This window comes from Nyctereutes procyonoides, unplaced genomic scaffold (assembly GCF_905146905.1).
Source record: "Nyctereutes procyonoides isolate TBG_1078 unplaced genomic scaffold, NYPRO_anot_genome, whole genome shotgun sequence".
NCBI classification, from domain to species: domain Eukaryota; kingdom Metazoa; phylum Chordata; class Mammalia; order Carnivora; family Canidae; genus Nyctereutes; species Nyctereutes procyonoides.
Window position 1 is genome coordinate 949,621 of NW_026575036.1, and position 19,362 is coordinate 968,982.

The 19,362-nt window shown below is 36.2% G+C and overlaps 1 protein-coding gene across 1 annotated transcript; it reads left to right on the forward strand.

Moving 5' to 3' along the window:
* The first annotated feature begins 1,286 nt into the window (after window positions 1-1,286).
* On the forward strand, window positions 1,287-18,508 carry STRAP (serine/threonine kinase receptor associated protein). Its single transcript, XM_055318931.1, has 10 exons — window positions 1,287-1,718; window positions 2,388-2,523; window positions 8,281-8,362; window positions 8,919-8,991; window positions 11,255-11,351; window positions 12,026-12,163; window positions 13,736-13,872; window positions 15,759-15,908; window positions 16,634-16,699; window positions 17,408-18,508. The coding sequence occupies exons 1-10, from the start codon at window positions 1,607-1,609 to the stop codon at window positions 17,467-17,469; spliced, it is 1,053 nt and encodes a 350-aa protein (XP_055174906.1). The 5' UTR covers window positions 1,287-1,606; the 3' UTR covers window positions 17,470-18,508.
* The last annotated feature ends 854 nt before the right edge of the window (window positions 18,509-19,362 follow it).

Below are 19,362 nucleotides of genomic sequence, written 5' to 3' on the forward strand. Positions count from 1 at the left end.
ATTTTATTTATTTATTCATGAGACATGCACAGAGAGAGAAGCAGAGACTTAGGCAGAGGGAAAAGCAGCCTCCCTGCATCAAGCTTGATGGGAGACTTGATCCCAGTATCCCGGGATCACACCCTGAGGCAAAGGCAGATGCTCGAACATGAGCCCCCAGGCCCCCAGAGTTATTGAGTTTTCAGATCCTTCTAGTATGTTTATGCCTAATTATAATGTACAGGTATGTAACATCCACATCATTATCCGCACAAAGAGAGCGCAGACTCAAGTTTTACAGCCCCAGTGGCTCAGCGGTTTAGCGCCGCCTTCAGCCTCGGGCCTGGTCCTGGAGACCCAGGATCGAGTCCCACGTCGGGCTCCCTGCGTGGAGCCTGCTTCTCCCTCTGCCTGTGTCTCTGCCTCTCTCACTCTTGTGTGTCTCTTATGAACAAATAAATAAAAATCTTAAAAAAAAAAAAAGTTTGGGGGCCACTGCTCCAGAGTCCTCTGAAGCCCTTAAAAGGTTGAGTCATTTATTTTTTTTTAAGACTTTATTTATTTATTCATGAGGGATACAGGGAGAGAGGCAGCGACCCAGGTAGCGGGAGAAACGGGCTCCGTGTGTAGAGCCCCTTGCGGGACTCGATCCCAGGGCCCCGGGGTCACACCCTGAGCCACCGGGTGCCCAGGACAAGTCACTTGAATGTAACTGAATCTGAAGTCACGGAACACCCAGGACGAAAACGCTAACGGTACGGGGATTTTTACATAGGAGTGCCTGGAGACATCACTTTTCTCACGGCCCTTAACTTGCAGACAACACCAGAGGATCCTCCTTTGTAGTTGTTTGATAAGAACTGAAAAAAAAAAAAAAAAAAACGTTTTTAGACGATGTTTGCCGGTTTGCGCGGCCGCTGGGAGCAGCTCCGCTTTCTCTGCCTAGATGTTCCGACAGACCCAGTCCGGCCGGGGGACTGCTCGGCGCGTAATCCCCAGGGGCCGCCGGGGCCGCCGGCGGAGACGAGCAGCCACAGCTCTCGCACTCACCAAACCCCGCCCGGGGACCGACAGACGGCGCCGGCGGGCCAGACCCGCGCCCCGCGCCCCGCGCCCCGCGCCCCGCGGGCTCCGCCGCAGACGAGAGCTCCTCCGCGCGTACGTCTCCGGCGTGGGGCCAGCGTCACGTGCCCAGCGTGCGCCGACCTCGCGCCTGCGCGCTGCCGTGCTCTTCGCTCTGCTGCCGGGCAAACTAGCCCTCCTGCTAGATCGTCACTTCCGACGGACGCTGGCGTCACTGGTGTCATCACTTCCTGCCAGTACCGGTGTGGACGGTGCGGGTCGCGGCCGCCGGCTCTCCGGTTCTCCCCCTCCCCTACTCTCCTCCCTCCCTCCCTCTCCCTCCCTTGGCGGCTGTCGGTCGCCGGGCGCAGGCTCCCTGACCCATCCCCAACCCTTTCCTGACCTCGGTGCTACCCGATTGGCCTCTTTTTCCTGTTTCTCGGCCCAGCCCCAGCCCCCAGTGTCAGGGCGGGGGCCTTGAGCCGGAGGCTCTGCGGCAGACGAAAGAAAGAGCCCAAACGACGACCCTCGACGCCTCCGCCGCCTCGCTCGGTTCGCCGCCGCCATGGCAATGAGGCAGACGCCGCTCACCTGCTCGGGCCACACGAGGCCCGTGGTCGATCTGGCCTTCAGTGGCATCACGCCCTATGGCTATTTCTTAATCAGCGCTTGCAAAGGTGAGCAGGGCCCCTGGGTGCGGGTCCCTCACGGCTAGGACTGGGCCAGAAGGTAGTGTGGCCGGTACTCCCCAGTGACAAAGCGGGGATCTCAGTCTTTGAGGCTGGGGCCAGCAGTGGTCTGATGGGGAAAACTGTATAAGTACTGCCCCCAACTCAGGCCTCTCCTTTCATCACTTTCCAGAAATTGGTATTTCTGGAGAAGCGGGACTGTACACTTGCCTAGACACCCCGGCCATCATATTCTCTAAATAAGTCTTTGAAGGATGTGGGGGATGGAGAAAATATGCCAAGCTAAGTAATACCCTTCCTTATTTTAGAGACTTGTCCTTGCTGTTAGTTTACTGGACATCCCTTTATGGCATTAGCCCCACTTTGCAATTGGAAACCGAGGTTTAGGTTAAGTTTGTCCACAATTAGGCCCAAATTTAGATTATTTTGATACGGATCAGCATTAGTCCCCCCGAATTATAAATGCTTCAGGGAGAATGTCTGGCTCAGCGCTTCAGTTTATTTCTGGACTTTTCTTCGTGACCCCAGCGAATAACGATAGTTACACAACAAAGGCCGTTTCACACTTTGGTGTTTATCACGGTCACTTTATGTTTGGGTCTTTGATTTTAAGTAATCCGAACTCCTAAGTCACATGTCTTTTTAAATGTGTTTTAGACGGGAAACCTATGCTACGCCAGGGAGATACAGGAGACTGGATTGGCACATTTTTGGGTCATAAGGGTGCTGTTTGGGGCGCGACATTGAATAAGGATGCCACCAAAGCAGCTACAGCAGCTGCAGATTTCACTGCGTAAGTATAGCCAAATTGGCGGGTGTTGGAGATCCCCCTGGATTGTGTTGTGAAGTACTCAAAACTTCAGCTTCAGTTCATAAAATTTTGACTCCGTGCCTGCCATATAGAGCGCATGATGTTTGATCTTTTCTAAAAACTCCACTCTGGTTCTTCCTGCTTTTTTCTCTTCAGTGGTTCTCATCAATTTTCAGAGACTTTAAATGACTTATTCTGTATGTCTCAGTTGGGAACCAGGAGTCTGTATTGTTGATAAGCACTCTAGATAACGAATCTTGGTTGTTGTGCTTAAAAATGCTCAACATGTGCTTCCTGAGTAATACCATTTCTGTGATGCCCTACTGCTGATGGCCCAGATTTTTAGCCCTGTCTCACTCCATTTTTGTTAACCAGCTTTGTACCTATTTAAAACTCAAATACTCTTCATTTTTAAGTTTTTTAAGGCTGAAATTTAAATATTCTTGATTCCCCCCCCATGTCTATGTTGTTTACCAACGGAGTGTCTAGTATGATGGTTTTTATGCCTCTACCACTATCTTTCTGTCTCTGCATCTTCCCAGCTTCCTAAAAACAAATTTTATCATGTCATTTCTCCAGTGATCTTCCTGTCTTTCCTGTGCAGTTTCAGTGGTTCGTGACCTTGAGTGAACCCAAAAATAACCCGAGAAGCTTTAAAATATTCATATGCATGTGTCCGAGAAATTCTGAATTGATCTGGGGATGGAATCCCAACATCAGTTTTTTCCTTCCCTAAAGTTCTTCTGGTTGGTTCTGATGTCAGGCCTTAGAATCACTGGCCTAAAGATTGAATTTCAGTTGTTGCCAGTTTGAAACTTGACTTCATCCTAATTTATCAGCATCGTCTGACACTGCACAGCATATGCCCTACAGTCTGGTTATATTAAACTTACTGTTTGCCAGAATACACCTTACCATTTTGGTTTTTGGCTTTTGCATATGTTAGAGTGACTTGCAATGACCCACTTTCCCCTTCAGGGCACTTTCATATTTTATATAATCTTGGTATTCTAGTTCCTAATTGTGTTTATGACTTAACCCTGAGAGGTTTAAACTGATAAAGGCAATGTCAAGAGCTATTGTGAGATAGTAAACCTTGTTAGACTCCAGTCTGGAAAGTCAGAATAGCTTTGTTTTCCTCTCTTCTCTCAGAATTCCAAACGGGAGCAATTGTTAATGTGTTGCTTCTTTGTTCTAAGCAAATCAAATATACAAAGTGTATTATAAAAAATGAAGGTAGATTGATGGTAGTAATGGATTTATGACTACGCATTTGTTGAAACATGTAGATTTCTATATCACAGAATGGATTTTACCATAGGTAAGATTAAAAAATAAGTTGCAATTTTTTTTTTTTTAAATAAGGAGAGGGCGATACAGTGCTTACCTGGAATTAAATTTGAGATGATGAGAGATCAACAAGAAAAGTTATAAATGTCAGCCTGAACTTTTTTCTGTGCCTTTAATGAATAGATTTCTATTATGTCTTTCTGCATAACCATTGTAAGGCTTTGCACTGTGCCCTGTTGTGATTGTATGTTCTACTGCTGAAATGAGCGGCTTGATTTTATTTAAATTCTTTAATGTCAGCAGCTTCAGGTCAAATGTTGCTTTAGATGTCAGCATGCATACTTGTAATCTCTCATTTTCTTTTGTTAATTTGGTAAAAGTGATTGACAGATGGAAGACTTAATGGAGTGCTGTAAGGTGAAGGTGTTCATTCCTTGTTCTCACATTGTTACCTGTGTTAAAACTTCTGGTACTTTTATACTAAATTGTTTGTGTGTTGTTGCTTCTTGAGGTCAGGTTGTATTTTTTATATGCTAGGCTTATTTAATACCTTAATGTTGAGTAAATAAGTAGAAGAAATTTTCTAAAGTAGAGGGTAAAGAATGGGTGAATTATAGATCTTGGTTTTGCTTCTGGAACACTTGTGTCTAATTGCCATGAGTTTAGCTTTTTTTTCCCCCCACTTTAACTCCTCCAAAGTTTGTTTTTTGCTCACTTTAGTAGGAATATTCTCATTGGGAATGAATGTCATTGATTTTACAATAGAGGTAGAAATTGGGATTCCCAACTCTAGACTTCAGAGGTTTGGTAAGTGGATTTTAGAAATGTCATTAGATGTTAGATGATAGACCCTACAGACATTAGCATTAAAGAAAGATAAGCTTTTGAATTGCAATTCTGACGGGATACCTTTTTATTAACTTAAGTTCTGGGCCCTATCAATGTTTATTATGTGAGGAAAATGCTGTCACCTCCTACCTGATGGTTTTGCCCTGATGTTTAAGAGACCTGTACAAAAGCTTGTTGGGAAGGATGCCTGTCTCTTTAAAATCTGTGAAGATTCTCAGTTTGTGCATTTGATCAAATGATATAATACCAGTCCTTGGGAAGATAAAGAACTAGATAGAAATTACTGCATTTGATTGACATGATAACCCCTCTGAAATGGAGAGAGAAACAAGCGTGAAAAAATATGGCACTTTAATAGAGTCTTGGAAAGAGCAGTCAGGATTGTATCTTGCTGCCAGTTATCTTTATTTAGGTCACTTATGGACCATTAATAACTATGCCCCACATTCCAGGACATGTCCCTGGATAAGTATTCAGCGTTGTTTTGTGCTTAACATTTCATGTCTCGGTGTCTATGTTTACAAGTGGCATTAAAAGCATGAACCCTGTACTCGAATCCTATGGCCTTGGGAATTTATTTAACCTCTTCCCTGTCATTGTCTATAAACATGAGAATAGTAATAGTGCTTATCTCATATGACGGTTGTGAATATTAAATGAACTAAAATATTTAATATTTTAAAATATTTTAATATCAATATTACATATTTCTAATATTCAGAACATTGCCTAAAATCTAATGGGTATATAAGTGTTACATGTGTAAGTTAACAATGATAGCTACCATTACCACTGGACCAAAATCCTTTAAACTGATAAAGGCATTAGGATATTTTGGACTTTCTGGGCTGAGGCCATGAAACTTTTTGCTTTTGTGCAAGACAGGCTTGAGTAGATTTAAATATTAAGAAGAAATGCTTTTGGGTCCCCCTTCCACCCGCCCTGTTTCCTATTATATCATGGCAAGAAAGATGTAAGCATTCACTTTGCTTAGGCCTGAGTTCATGTGCTAGCTATGCTTTATATTTCCAGTTTGATCATGGGTTGCTTTTTAAAAGTTCGGTTTTCATATCTGTAAGATGGGAAGACCACATGGATATTAGGAGGATTTGAGAGATCTTTCTCCACTTACGTTCTTGGAATCTAGCAATAATATCTATTGCATAGTAGGTTCTCAATAAATAGTAATTGAGTCTTAACCCTTATTTGTTCAGTGTCTGTTTTTGAGGTGTGAGAATGTTGTATATATTCTCTTTTAATGATTTGTCTGGAGCTTGCTGTTAAGGAACTTGATCCAGCTAAAGAATAGCTTCCGCAACCTACCTGATTATAGTCGATATAGATCATTTTTAGGAAGGTCTCTCCCCCAACTCCCATTTTTCTTAAAAAAAAAAGAAAATCATTAAAGTCATGTTAATGTGGAGGTGAATTTTGTTCTTGTGGAGAAAATATATTCAGCAGAGATGGGTCTGTGGGTCAGTTGGGAATGTTACCTTGAGGTAATTTGGGCATTTGAGTCAGGTGAGGAGTACACTATTCCCTTAAATTCCTTCCTCTTATTATCTTTTAATTCATGAAGCAAATATAAGCTTTACTTCCCATGATCCTCTTCTTAGCGTCTCCACTTTCCTCTCATTAAAATCATCTGGAGAGAGTGCCAAAAATGGAGAAGATTATTGTACTCTGTTCCAGAGGATGATTAAATAGACCTGGATTTGGGCCCAGCACTCTATAAGTAACCAAAGTATATGATCACTTTTCTCTCTTGTAAAAGAAAATAGATCAATTTCTCTCTGAATAGGTTGTCGATAAATTGAAGGTGGTATTACCTCCTTTTTGATGACTTGGTCATGTTAGGCAATGTTTTTCACCCAGAACAGCTTAATTTTTTTGTTAAGGCTTTAAAGAAGTTAAGCAGCCCCTTTTTTGAGACTTGGAAGTATGTTCTCAGGATATGAAAAGCATTGAACAGATAGCATTAATTATGTGCATGAAACGGGGATATAAGGTAGGTCAGTAGTTTAGGGAGAGTAGTTTAGGGAGGTGACAAGTTCTTCATGAGTTGTGCAGGAAATAAATGTTAGAGGGTTAGCTGATAAAAAGATATTGTTAATGATGTTTCAGTGCCTTAATGTTAGCCCTGCAGCCAGCCTGGTAATAATCAGTTTCATGCCTGGAGATGGAAAAATACATTAAAAAACATTTAAGTTATTCCAGAATATTTTTAGGGCTGTAAGCCCTTTTTAGGACTTTTAGGACTCTTACTCTGAATAATGAAATATGCCAAAGTTAGTACAAGTGATTAGAGCATGCTTCTGTCAGAGAGTGTCATCTTCAATTTTAGTAGTTTCTAAACAGAAGAGAAAAGACTATAGATATGTTGGCCTGTCCTGTATGATACGACTTTGGTCAGCGCCACCACCACCTCTGCTTATTGTTTCCTTTGTTTTTAAAAATAAATGTCAATTATATGTAAATGAAAATCTTTATAGAGCATAGCTTGTTCAGTCTTTTTTTTTAAATTTTTTTTTTAGCTTGTTCAGTCTTAACAGTTATTTTCCCAGTAAGCAAAGTTTTCTTGTTTATTTTTCAGTCACCTCTTCTGATATAAAAATGAACTTTTTTTTCTTCTTTAATCTTTTTTATTGGGAGAACCCTGTACAGTATTTTTCTAATGTATTATTTAGCCATTATCCTGTGATTCATCAGGTGTCTGTGTGTGTGTGTGTGTGTGTGTAGACGTAGAACCACACATATATTTTGGGTTGGATGGGGTCAGCGTAACAGTTGAGAGGTTAAAAATCCTGTTGAGCATTGTATAATCAAGACTGATACTTTGTTGGAGAGTTAATTTGATTAGAATTTGAGAATTATGGGGCACCTGGGTGGCTCAGTGATTGAGTGTCTGCCTTTGGGTCAGGTTGTGATCCTGGGGTCCAGGGATCGATTCTCACATCGGGCTCCTCACAGGGAGCCTATCTCTCCCTCTGCCTATGTCTCTGCCTCTCTGTGTGTCTCTCATGAATAAATAAATAAAATCTTTAAAAAAAAAAAAAAGAATTGGAGAATTTTAAGAGTCAACTTTGAGGAAGAGATAGGGAGAATATTTTCTTCTCAGTAGTCTCAATTTAAAATTTTATGTAACCTGTATCAGGGCCTTTCATTCTCCTGTAAATTCTTTTCAGGATTTCTTGTTTTTCTTTTTTATGTTTTGCATGTTACATAATAAAGAATAGAGAAACAAATTGGAGAAATGAAATTTAAAATTGGTTAAAATGTTTTGCAGTCTTGCTAAAAGGATATTATGGCTATAGACTAAAAGTAAGGATGGGCTGGTTCATGGATCTCATTTACTTAAATTTGTAGATCTTTTCCATTGTCAAAATTAGACTGATTATATGGCTACTACAGGTAAATTTCTTTTCCTTTAGAATTGTTTAAATATTTAATCAAATATTTAAATCTTAACAGTGAGGGATATTAGAGATAATGGGAGACTTCTAATACATTTATATAACATTTCACATATCTAACATATTTGGTAATCACCAAAATTACCATTATATTTATCTTTTAATTTTTTTTTTTTTTTACTTTTAGCAAAGTGTGGGATGCTGTCTCAGGAGATGAATTGATGACCCTGGCTCATAAACACATTGTCAAGACTGTGGATTTTACACAGGTATCAGAAAATAGAATTTATTTTAGGAGGTTTAGATTGCTGTTATTATATGCTGTAATAATGGTTGTGTATTTGGTTTGTATATTTATTGTATATTTGGGGGGATACAATTTGTTTATATTTGATTTAATTACAGATTAAGCTATACAGATTTATTTATTTGATTAATCCTAAGGTACTGTGGAACTCTTGGGTCAGTTCTTCCATCAGTAGCAGCAGATATCTAAAATGTGCAAATAATGTTTCCTCAGTACTTTCAGAAGGGAGAGGAAAAATTTGAGGTCATCAAAAAGGTGTTTCTTAGGAGGGAGAGGTGCAGGATCAGGGCAGAGGGAGAACATTAATGTGGTAGGTGGTATAATACATTTGAACTGGAGAGCTTAAAGGGTTTTGGCAATTATGAGAAAGATAAATGTTTTCTAGAAGTAATTGGCATGTATTGCATCTGTTTATGAAGTCTGAACTTTATTTGGATTTTAGTTGGTGTTAAAGTTTTAAAGAGATACAGCTATTAAAATGGCTAATCTGTTAACATTTTGCTTGTGTGTGTTTTCAGGATAGTAATTACTTGTTAACTGGAGGACAGGATAAACTGCTACGCATATATGATTTGAACAAACCTGAAGCAGGTGAGCATAATTTATATGTCTTTGGATTATATTTTCTTTTAATTTAAATGAGTTTTTAATGTCTGTTTATTTGCTACATTGTGCTTGTGTAGTTTTCTTGCAAATTAAACACTTACCAGTTTATCTTGCTAAATTTTTATCATATTAAGTTTAAAAAGGTACAGAGCAGTGTTACTACCTTTTGGGAGGAAAGAATGGTTGTCTATAGAAAGTAAGAAGGGTAAGATTTTTTTTGTGTGTATATATTCAGATTTTTAAACCATGTGAATATATTAGCTAATCAGAAGAATTTTTTTTTCTTTTTTCTTTTTTTCAGAAGAATTTTTAAAATTAAAAAATTAACATTTTTTCATGTCTTTATTCTATCCACTGTTTTTAATGGCTATATCATTTTCATCCTATGAATAGGTGGATTAACCCGTCTCTTATTCTGGTCCATTTGGGCTATTTAGAAATCTTAAATATAAGTAGTGTTATGCTGAACATCCTTATAGTTGCAAATATTTCCGCAGTTATTTCTATAGAATAACTACACAGAAATAGAATTGTTGGTACAGAAAAGAGGTACACTTGGAAGCCATTGGTAGGTATTACCAAAGTGTGCTCCAATGAAATCTAAAAATATATAGCTGACCTGTTCTGACAAGGACCGATAACTAATTTTGCCTTTCCCAATTAATAGAAGAAAAGTGATTCTGTGATCATAATGTGAACTTGAAAAAATTATTCATGAGATTAAAATACTGTCGAATACCATGTTAATGTATTCTTTTGTGAACTAATAGTCTGTTCATGCCCTTTGCCAATTTATCTGTTAGGATGTTCATCTTTTTATTAGTGGTTTTAAGGTTCTTCTAATTTGTCTTTTGCTTTTAAATTTTGTTAATAAAGTTTATGGTATACGCATTGTAAAGGCTCTGGTGGTGGAATTTATCATTACCTTTATGAATTCTCTTATTGCACAGAAGCTGTAAAAGATGCTTTTTCAAAACTCCCTGGTCCAGATATTCGTCTCTTGTAGTTTCTTAATGCTTTTCTAGCCACATAGTATATATATTTCAAAAATCAGCAGATTATGATAAACAGGGTTGTATTTATTTTATATAAGTTGGTATCTTATATATTGTATCATGGGTATTTATTCGTAATAAATCTATGAACGTCAGAAGTTTGTATGAAAGTCAAAGTTACATTGGATACTAAGCAGTTATTCTCAAGATACTCTTTTCTAAAAGCATTTCTAAGGCGAGCAAACTGACTACATTTATAGATTATTCTTCATAGACCCAGTGGTATTTCTCTTCATTTTCTTTAATAACGTTATGCCAAAACATACAGCATTTGGACCTCATTTCATCATGTATCTTTCAGACTCAGCAAGGTGGTTCAGGTCTTAGGCAGACATTTTTCATCTTTTACCTTTCTCAAAGCTGTTTTTTGAAAGTGCCTCTTTATTGTCAATAGAAATAATAGCAGTTAACTGCTTTTACTGTATGTCAGACTCCAGGTTAGAAACCTTAGATGTATATTCTCATTTGATCCTCATTCTCAAGCTATGAGGTATATGGTAACTATCATTATCCCATTTTGCAGATGAAGAAATGAAAGGGTTAAGTAACCTTTATTTCAACAGGTTTATTTCAACAGGTTAAATGACTTGCTTAAAATTGTGTTGAATGGCTTTGCCTCCAGCATCTGCTTTTGCCCAAAGATAAGAGTAGGTTTTTTTTTTTTTTCTTGTTAATCTTTTGCAGGGAAGTCCCCAGCAGAGACAGATTCTTTTTTTTTTTTTTTTTGATGCTTTGTTCTCACTGTAGAAATATTTTTGGGAATTACTGCATTGCTTTTTATTCTCCTTTTCTCCTGTCAGCCTCTACTTCCCTCTTTTTTCCTGTTTCTACCAACAGGCTTGGAGGAGGGTCCCAGTGTTAGTGATAATGTTGGATGAGCTTCTTTTATTTCAATGTGGTACAGTTATGCTACTGAAAGCAGAAACAGCCTGGAGGGAGCAATGCATTCACTCCCAGATACATATAGCAGCATTGTTCTTGGGTTCTTTGTCATGCAGATAAATTTTTAATCCAGTGTAGAAAAACTAAATGTATTCTGTGGAAACCATAAGTTTTCATTGTGTTGGGCTTTGAAAAGTTGCAGCTTAATTTAAAATGTACTTCTTTTCTCTTCACATAGTTAATTGTTCCAGTATTGCTCAGTTTAAAAAACCAAATATTAACAAATATATTCTACATTGTTTCATTTTAAGAACCTAAGGAAATCAGTGGTCACACCTCTGGTATTAAGAAAGCTCTATGGTGCAGTGAGGATAAACAGATTCTTTCAGCTGATGATAAAACTGTCCGGTAAGTAATTTTTCTTTAGTAATTTAAAGTTTGAAACATTTGACCTTAGTGCTTATATTTTAAATATTTCTCATAACTGTATGTAGGAAGAATTATCTCTATACATTGAAAGTTAAGTTGTACATAGGTCACATTTTCTTGGAGCTATCCATTTACTGTTATAAACATAGAGCATAATCTACAAGACACTGAATTAAAATTATTGACATCTTTATAAGCATGTGCTTTTGACCTGAAGTAGTGGACACACTGGCTACAGGAGGTCCATGAAACTCTAAAAATTCTATGAAATTTTGTGTGCTGACACCTGATGTTTTTTTCTGTGGAGAAAAAACCCCCCCCCATCAGGATTTATAAATACAGAATTTAAGAACTGTTATTTAGAGTGACACTAAAATTGCTAAGATTAAAACCTTACATGTCTTAATAGCATAGTTTTGCCAAGAGAGGTATTTTTAAGTATAAGTTAACTTTACCAACAAGATATCAAGTAATTTAACATTGTATAGGAACCCCAAATTTCTCCATATCATCTATAATTTATGAGTTGGAATGGAGGAGGTTTTACTACAATTGTGATTATTCTTTCATTGGTTAATCTGTAGATGTAATTGGGAATTAAGCTTTTTTCTTAAATAAGCTAATCGTCACCTTATTTTCCTCTTCTTTTGCAGCCTTTGGGATCATGCTACCATGACAGAAGTGAAATCTCTAAATTTTAATATGTCTGTTAGCAGTATGGAATATATTCCTGAGGGAGAGATCTTGGTAATAACTTATGGACGATCTATTGCTTTTCATAGTGCAGTAAGGTATGTCCAAGAAATACCTTCCCTTTTTTTTTTGGTAACTTAAAAATTGGAAGGCAGAAGTGAAAGATATATAACTCTTTAATAAGACAAATCTTGACCTATACCATATTATGTGGGGAAAATGTTTCCATACCACTAATAATGTGTATTTTAAGAATTTGATACACTAGGGAATTAACCTAATTATTTCCAGTGTTTAGGGGAGATTTATTGGTAAAATTTAGTAACTTTTAAATTTTCTTTCTTTTTGATTATATTTTTCTTAAAAGGATCTCTAGACTGGTATTATAATTAATGTTCATTACTGTATAAAGCTACTGTGATCTTGATTCTCTTATTAATTTTCCCTTTAACATTTTAGAGAAATAGTGATTTTTTTCTTCTATTCCAAAGTTTGTATAGACCTAATAATGTTTTTTAAAAACAGACGTAGGGGATCCCTGGGTGGCTCAGAGATTTAGTGCCTGCCTTTGGCCCAGGGCATGATCCTGGAGTCCTGGGATTAAGTCCCATGTCGGGCTCCCTGCATGGAGCCTACTTCTCCCTCTGCCTGTGTCTCTGCCTCTCTCTCTTTCTCTCTCTCTCATGAATAAATAAATAAAATCTTTAAAAAAAAAAAAAAGACGTAATTTTTTTGTGACTGTAAATATAGTAAATGCCCTTGTTGAAAATTTGGGAAATATAATTTTTAAAAATTTACCCACTGTTCTTCACCGTAGATGCCAGAATGTTAATGGTAGTTGTATCTTCCATTAGTTTTTTTTCTTGGTTACACATTTTTTCTTGATTATACATGTGTGACATTATATATGCATGTATTTGTGTGGGTATTTTTTTTTAATTACTAGGGCCCTATAAGTGTAATTTTGATTTTTTATTTTAAACTGTTCTTAGCTATTCAAAATTGTTTGAAAATATTTAGGTTTTGCTAAATTATGTATCAGTTTCTCTGAAAAAGCTGATGTGAAAACTCACTGATATTCATGTGAAACTATTGGTATGCATTGATTTTTATTATATAGCTATAGTTTCAAATTTGGTTTTTCTTTCAAGCTTGATAGCAAAGATGGAACCATCTTTAGCAGTTTTACATTTTTGTGATATTGAAGGTTTTGTTTCAGAAGCTTATAAACTCTCAGCAGTTGAGAATAATGTACAAATAGTGCTTTATGTTAATTACTATAAAACATTTTCTCTTAAAGATAATGTGTAGTTGTCATGGAAAAATCAAACAATACAGAATTAAATTTCTTTCAGGGCAAAAATCCAGATATATTAACCATACTGTTGTGAATTAGCCACCACAGTCATTTCTAGGGAAGCGTTCATTGTACAAAGTGTATTTGTATTCCTGGAATGAACTCCACTTGGGCAGAGTATCCTTCTGGACTTTTGCTAATATTATTTAGAGGTTTTTGTTGTTGTTGTTGTTTTAACATCACTATGTTTGACTAAATGAAAATATAATTATTTCTTGGGTTTCAGGAATTAGGAACAGTTTAAAAGTACTCTTTCCTGGTATTGTTTACGCAATATTCAAAATTTATAAATATTATTTAAATCATTTTTCAGTTTGGACCCAATTAAATCTTTTGAAGCTCCTGCAACCATCAATTCTGCATCTCTTCATCCTGAGAAAGAATTTCTTGTTGCAGGTGGTGAAGACTTTAAACTTTATAAGTATGATTATAATAGTGGAGAAGAATTAGGTGGGTTGTTCTCTTTTTCCTCCCTTAAAATGATGTGGTTACATTTATCAATGCTGGATTTCAGTAATACCTCAGTTAACAAATTTTTCAGCTAACTAAAACTTTCTATTTTCAAGTGAAAAAGGTTTTTTTCCCACTCTGGATAGAAGTATTTATAGAGCTATAAACAAAGCATGCTAAACTCTCAATTTTACCTTTTCCTTTTAACTTAAGTTCATCGTATTCAGATATTCTATACAGTAGTGCAGTGTGTTTATTTGAGGGTAGGAGGAGGCAGGCAGTCTTACGTCAAAATCATGTTAAACAGATGTAAGAGTATTTGTTCTTTCTGAAGTATAGTGCTAATATGTAGCTCATCTACCTGGCTCCCCTTTTTGCCAATGTAAAAATCTCTAAGCTCTCTAGAGAATAGTGTAGACAAAAAACAGCTATGGTGTATTATAGGGATACCTTAGGCATCTGAATTGGAGGGGATTTTTGTTTGGTGGGTTTTTTTTTTTTTGTTTGGAGTCTGACTTTTGCTTCCGTTTTCATAGTAGTCCTTCATAAAGGAAGGGGAAGGGCAGGTAAGATTAATTTGAAGTTAATCTACATCCTAACTTTACATTTATTTTATTGACTAGCTATTTTATAATCATGGTTCTCAGTATCTACTTTTAGCCTTCACAGAATTTTTTTTTGAACTAGTATATTTAGTCTTTTTCTGTAAGCTGCTACTTGTTTCTAGCTGCCTTGCTTTACCATCCAATGAAATTAAGCTTGTTAGAATTATATACAAAGAACAAAAGACAACTTTATGTTTTGTTTCTTTAGGAAAACTGATAGATTTGGGTTGGATAAATGGAAGTTTGGTGAATGAAACATAGAATCTATTATAATTGTTTATAGTTCACCCTATATTGTTTGAATATAGGTGACTTTTAAATGAGAGACTCTTTTTTATTATTTTTATTTAATGTCAGTTTTCAAAGTTTCAGAATGTTTTGGCCATGTTTTTTATTTTTTGAAAAAGAAGTAAATTATTTGCCTGAGATCTGAGATCACAGTTAGTGAACACCAGACCTTGGACCCAGCTTATTCTCATTACAAACCTCTCATATTCTTTCTACTTTCATGAAAATTTTACTCTCATGATAAAACTCTCTTGGTATTCTCTGGTTGTACAGAGATGGGGAAGATGAGGGTCCTTGAGTTGACGCAGAGACAGAATAGAAGCATTGGTCTAGAGACTTTGAAACTACTAAGGTGATGAGGCATTATCATCAAAAATTTGTAAATAAGTATAGGACTTAAACAGAGCAACACTACTACTGATCTGTATATTTTCTCATTAAATTCCCCAGACTAAAATATTTAAGGATTGCCATTGATCTTGTATCTTCATGTTCTGTGTGACAGAATGACTAGTAGACTCTTAGATATAGTCTGGCAGGAAATTAAGAGGCAGATTGTGTAAAAGAGCTCCATCTGGTGGCTCTCTGTGGTCATAAGAAGAATTGGTTCCCTGGTAAACAGGCAGTGAGTTTATGATGTGGAAATTGGGGTTGAATTGACTTACTTTAGATTTGCTCTCTGTAGAATTTACTCCTTCCTTCACCCTTACTGGGATTGAAGCCATGTTTTTTTTTTTTTTTTTAAAGAGGGACAGTATGAAACCATAATGTGTGCTAGAATTAGAAGGGGGTAATTTTACAGAGAAATGGTAGACATTATGTACCACTTTGCAGTAAGAATCACTTTATTTTTTAATGAGGTTTAGTTCTTTGAATTTGCACTTAAGAATTTCATATCTTTCCAATAATACAGATAGTATTTTCCTTAGTGTGTCAACACTTAACCAACATTTAAGTCTTAAGTTATCTAATAGCTCTTCTCTTCTTTTTCAGAATCCTACAAGGGACACTTTGGTCCTATTCACTGTGTGAGATTTAGTCCTGATGGAGAACTCTATGCCAGTGGTTCTGAAGATGGAACATTGAGACTATGGCAAACTGTGGTAGGAAAAACATACGGCCTTTGGAAATGTGTGCTTCCTGGTAAGGATTTGTATCTAAAGTTATCAAGCTAAAGGGGTACCTGGCTAGCTCAGTCAGTGGAGCATGTAACTCTTGATCTCAGGGTCAGGTGTTTAAGCCCCACGTTGGTAGAGTTCACTTAAAAATGACAAAGTTGTCAACTTAAGCTTCATGATTTTGTGTCATTTTTCATCTTTAACTTTGTTTCTATTTTTCTGTCTTCTGTAGATTTTAAATTATTTAATATAGTTTAAGCAGAGACCCATAACTATAAATTGGCTATTGTGTTATTTTGTTTGGTTAAGTTTTTTGTTTTGTCTTCTTTTATGTGTGTATGTGTGTGTTTTCTATTTTGTTCCTGAATTTTTTACACTAGATCATTTGGTGAATGACATGAATCTAATTTAGAATTTGCTAGAGGGCAATATAAAGAATTTATAAGTAAATGTATTTAATCTCTGAATGGTTAGTACTTACTGATTCTTAGAAGGTAGACATGTTTTTAATAAAAATACTTACTGATCCCAAAGTAGTTGTAATAAGAACTTAAAAATGAATTTTGAGGAATGACAAACTATTTTAGAATCACAGTTATTAAAAAAGAAGAGGTTCCCATTATGTTCTGTAGCTCATTGCTTAGAATAGTTTTAGTGTACTCTTCTTACTTATTAAATACTGGAAGTTATTGGTAATATTGTGGTTCACATAATCATGATTGCTTTTTTTTTTTTTTTTTTTTTTCATAGAAGAAGATAGTGGTGAGCTGGCAAAGCCAAAGATCAGTTTTCCAGAGACAACAGAAGAGGAGCTAGGTAAATACTAATGAATTAACTTTTGAGGGGTCCTGGGGGATTTAAAATTGAAGTGTTAGGTGAGTTTTACTCATTGACAAAGGAAATTTATTTAATATGAGCATATATTTCATAATATAAATAGTTAAGTGCCTACTGCATAGTAGCAGGCATGGAGATGTAGTATGGATCTGAGGTCGTTACTCTTACAGTACTTGGAGTCTAACGTAAGGAGGCAGTTGCTAAAATTAAAAAAAATTGTTATAGTTGCAGTTATTTATTAGGCACTTACTACTTACCAAGTGCTATTTCCCAAATCTAGAATTACAGATTGTAAGATACACCATTCATATAATCTTGTTTGAAACTTGAATAAATAAAGGAGGGAACCAAATCTTTCAAGATACAACTTGTAATTCATTGTTTACTAGATAGTTGGGAGTCACTGAAAGTTTAGCCCAGAAGCAGAACCCCTGGGAAGTTAAGATATGGTGTAAAAAAGTTTGGTGGGTGAAATCTATGAACTTACTTTTCACTGCATTGTCAGTGGCCTGAGTCTAGTCATTATAACAGCATGTGCCCTTGTTCTCTGTTGCCTCTCCTCATCAGCACACTTTCAAAAAATCTTTATTCATTCATTTCACAGGAAATGAGGTCAACATAGAAATTTTCTTTATTAAGTTGACTAATGTGGGTTTTTTTTTTAATTGTTATTTTTTTTCATTACAGAAGAAATTACTTCAGAGAATTCAGATTCCATCTATAGTTCAACTCCTGAAGTGAAGGCCTGAGCACTGGGCACATGCCACAGATAATGTACAACTTATGGACTAAAACAAGCAAGCAGAGAAAAGCATCAGCCTCCCAAAGTGACTCTCTGCTTAAGGCAAACATGAGCAGTAAATAATGGGGAATATGAATTAGCTCCAGTCCTGGAACTAACTTGGTGTTACCTGTATGTGAAAGGCAAGAATATCAGATGAAGGCAGGTGGAATTAGGCTCTTGTCGTATGATGGCCTGTTGTCTTTTTAATGAATATGTGCAAGCCAACATCCAATTTCTCTTATTACAATTAGATTTCTTGTAGCTGTTTATGTTATTATGAAGAAGAAAAATATATTGGCCTATTTTTCTGACTTTTCCCTTAAAGCAGAAAGCCTTTTTTTTTTTTTTTTTGCTTTAGTTGTAAAGAAGAGGGAATACATGATAAAGTAATTGGTTTGATTTCTCTTTCATTGTACACTGCTTCTGAACATCTAATTGTTTTAGTTGTCTAAATAAAATGCCTCTAAAACAAAACAATGTTTGTTTCCTGGGAAAAATACTGATTTGAGTTTATAGATGGAAATTGCCAGAAAGTTTTTCTACATCAACTATATCAAAAGACAATGTCGTTAAAGAATCTTTAGTAAACATTGGTTCCTAATTTTGAAATGCAATTACTTGTACTGGGTTTTTAAAATTTCCATGTTTTTTGCTGGAGTTGCATTTACCTTCCTCCTAGGTTGGCTAGAAATACTTGATTTGCTTTTTAAAAAAGTATCAGAATAATGTCTTACTTAAATGACACGTGCTTGTTATAAGGGGAAAAAATGAGGTAAATCAGAATTGGCAGAAAGCAGGAGAATCACTTAAAATCCCACCATCCCCAAAATCTGTTAAAAATTAACATTAATTTTGTGTACCTGTATGTGTGTATACAGTTATAAAATATTTTATAAACGTGGGATAATTGTAGATCTGCAATGTTTATTTTACTTTATCCTTTGAGTTCAGATGGCATTCAAAAAACCTTTTTACCAGTCTCCTAATAAAATGGGTCAACTGGGTTTAGACTGTACTTATTTTTTAAAATACAAGACGTATATTAAACTAGTAATTTGGAAATATTTTAGACCAATGAATAACATCTCTGTCAAATCGCTTCTTGTCTCCTCATTCATCTTGTGAATGGCCCTTGATAACTCCTTAAAAAAAAAAAGAAAAAATACAGGCAAAGAGTAAGTTTTTGGAGATTTGTGGTAATCCGAAGAAAAGCACTGTGGGGTGTGACTGTCTCTAAAGCCCAAGAGCGGTTATGTCATGGGGAGAGCCACTGAAAATCCACACAAGGTCTCATAGAATGGTAGTTTTGTGTCGTCTTGCTCCATGCCTGGTCCTCTACTTTGCTGTAGCAATATTGTCAGTATACCATGGGTTGCTTAGACTCTAGTCAGAGTCTGACTTACCTTAAAGTTGAGATTTATATGCACCAGATTGGACTAATGAAATTGCTGGATATTTATGAAATTTATGGTTCAAGAGGATTTCTCCTACTTGGTTTTTATAAAAATCTAAAGACTATGCACAGATACGTGTTTACACATCACTGGGTGGCAGATAGCTTGGAATCTGTAAAAAGTTGTTTGAGTTTTTTAAGTTTGTAGGCTGAAAAATTTCAGGCCATGAAGTCCTACTAGGCCTTGTATTTCTTTTGTGACTAGAATGTTCATGTTGTTCACATCTCTGTGTTGATGTGAACTATCAGGTTCTTAAGCTTTTAACCCATTATTAGGTTCTGGTTACTCAAGTTCTTTCATCTCAATTTTTAGCTTTTGCCAGATTAATAGAGTTGTTTTTGATTGTTAGCTACTTTTGTTCTTACTTATTTTTTTAAGATTTTTTTTTTTTTAATTTGTAAGTA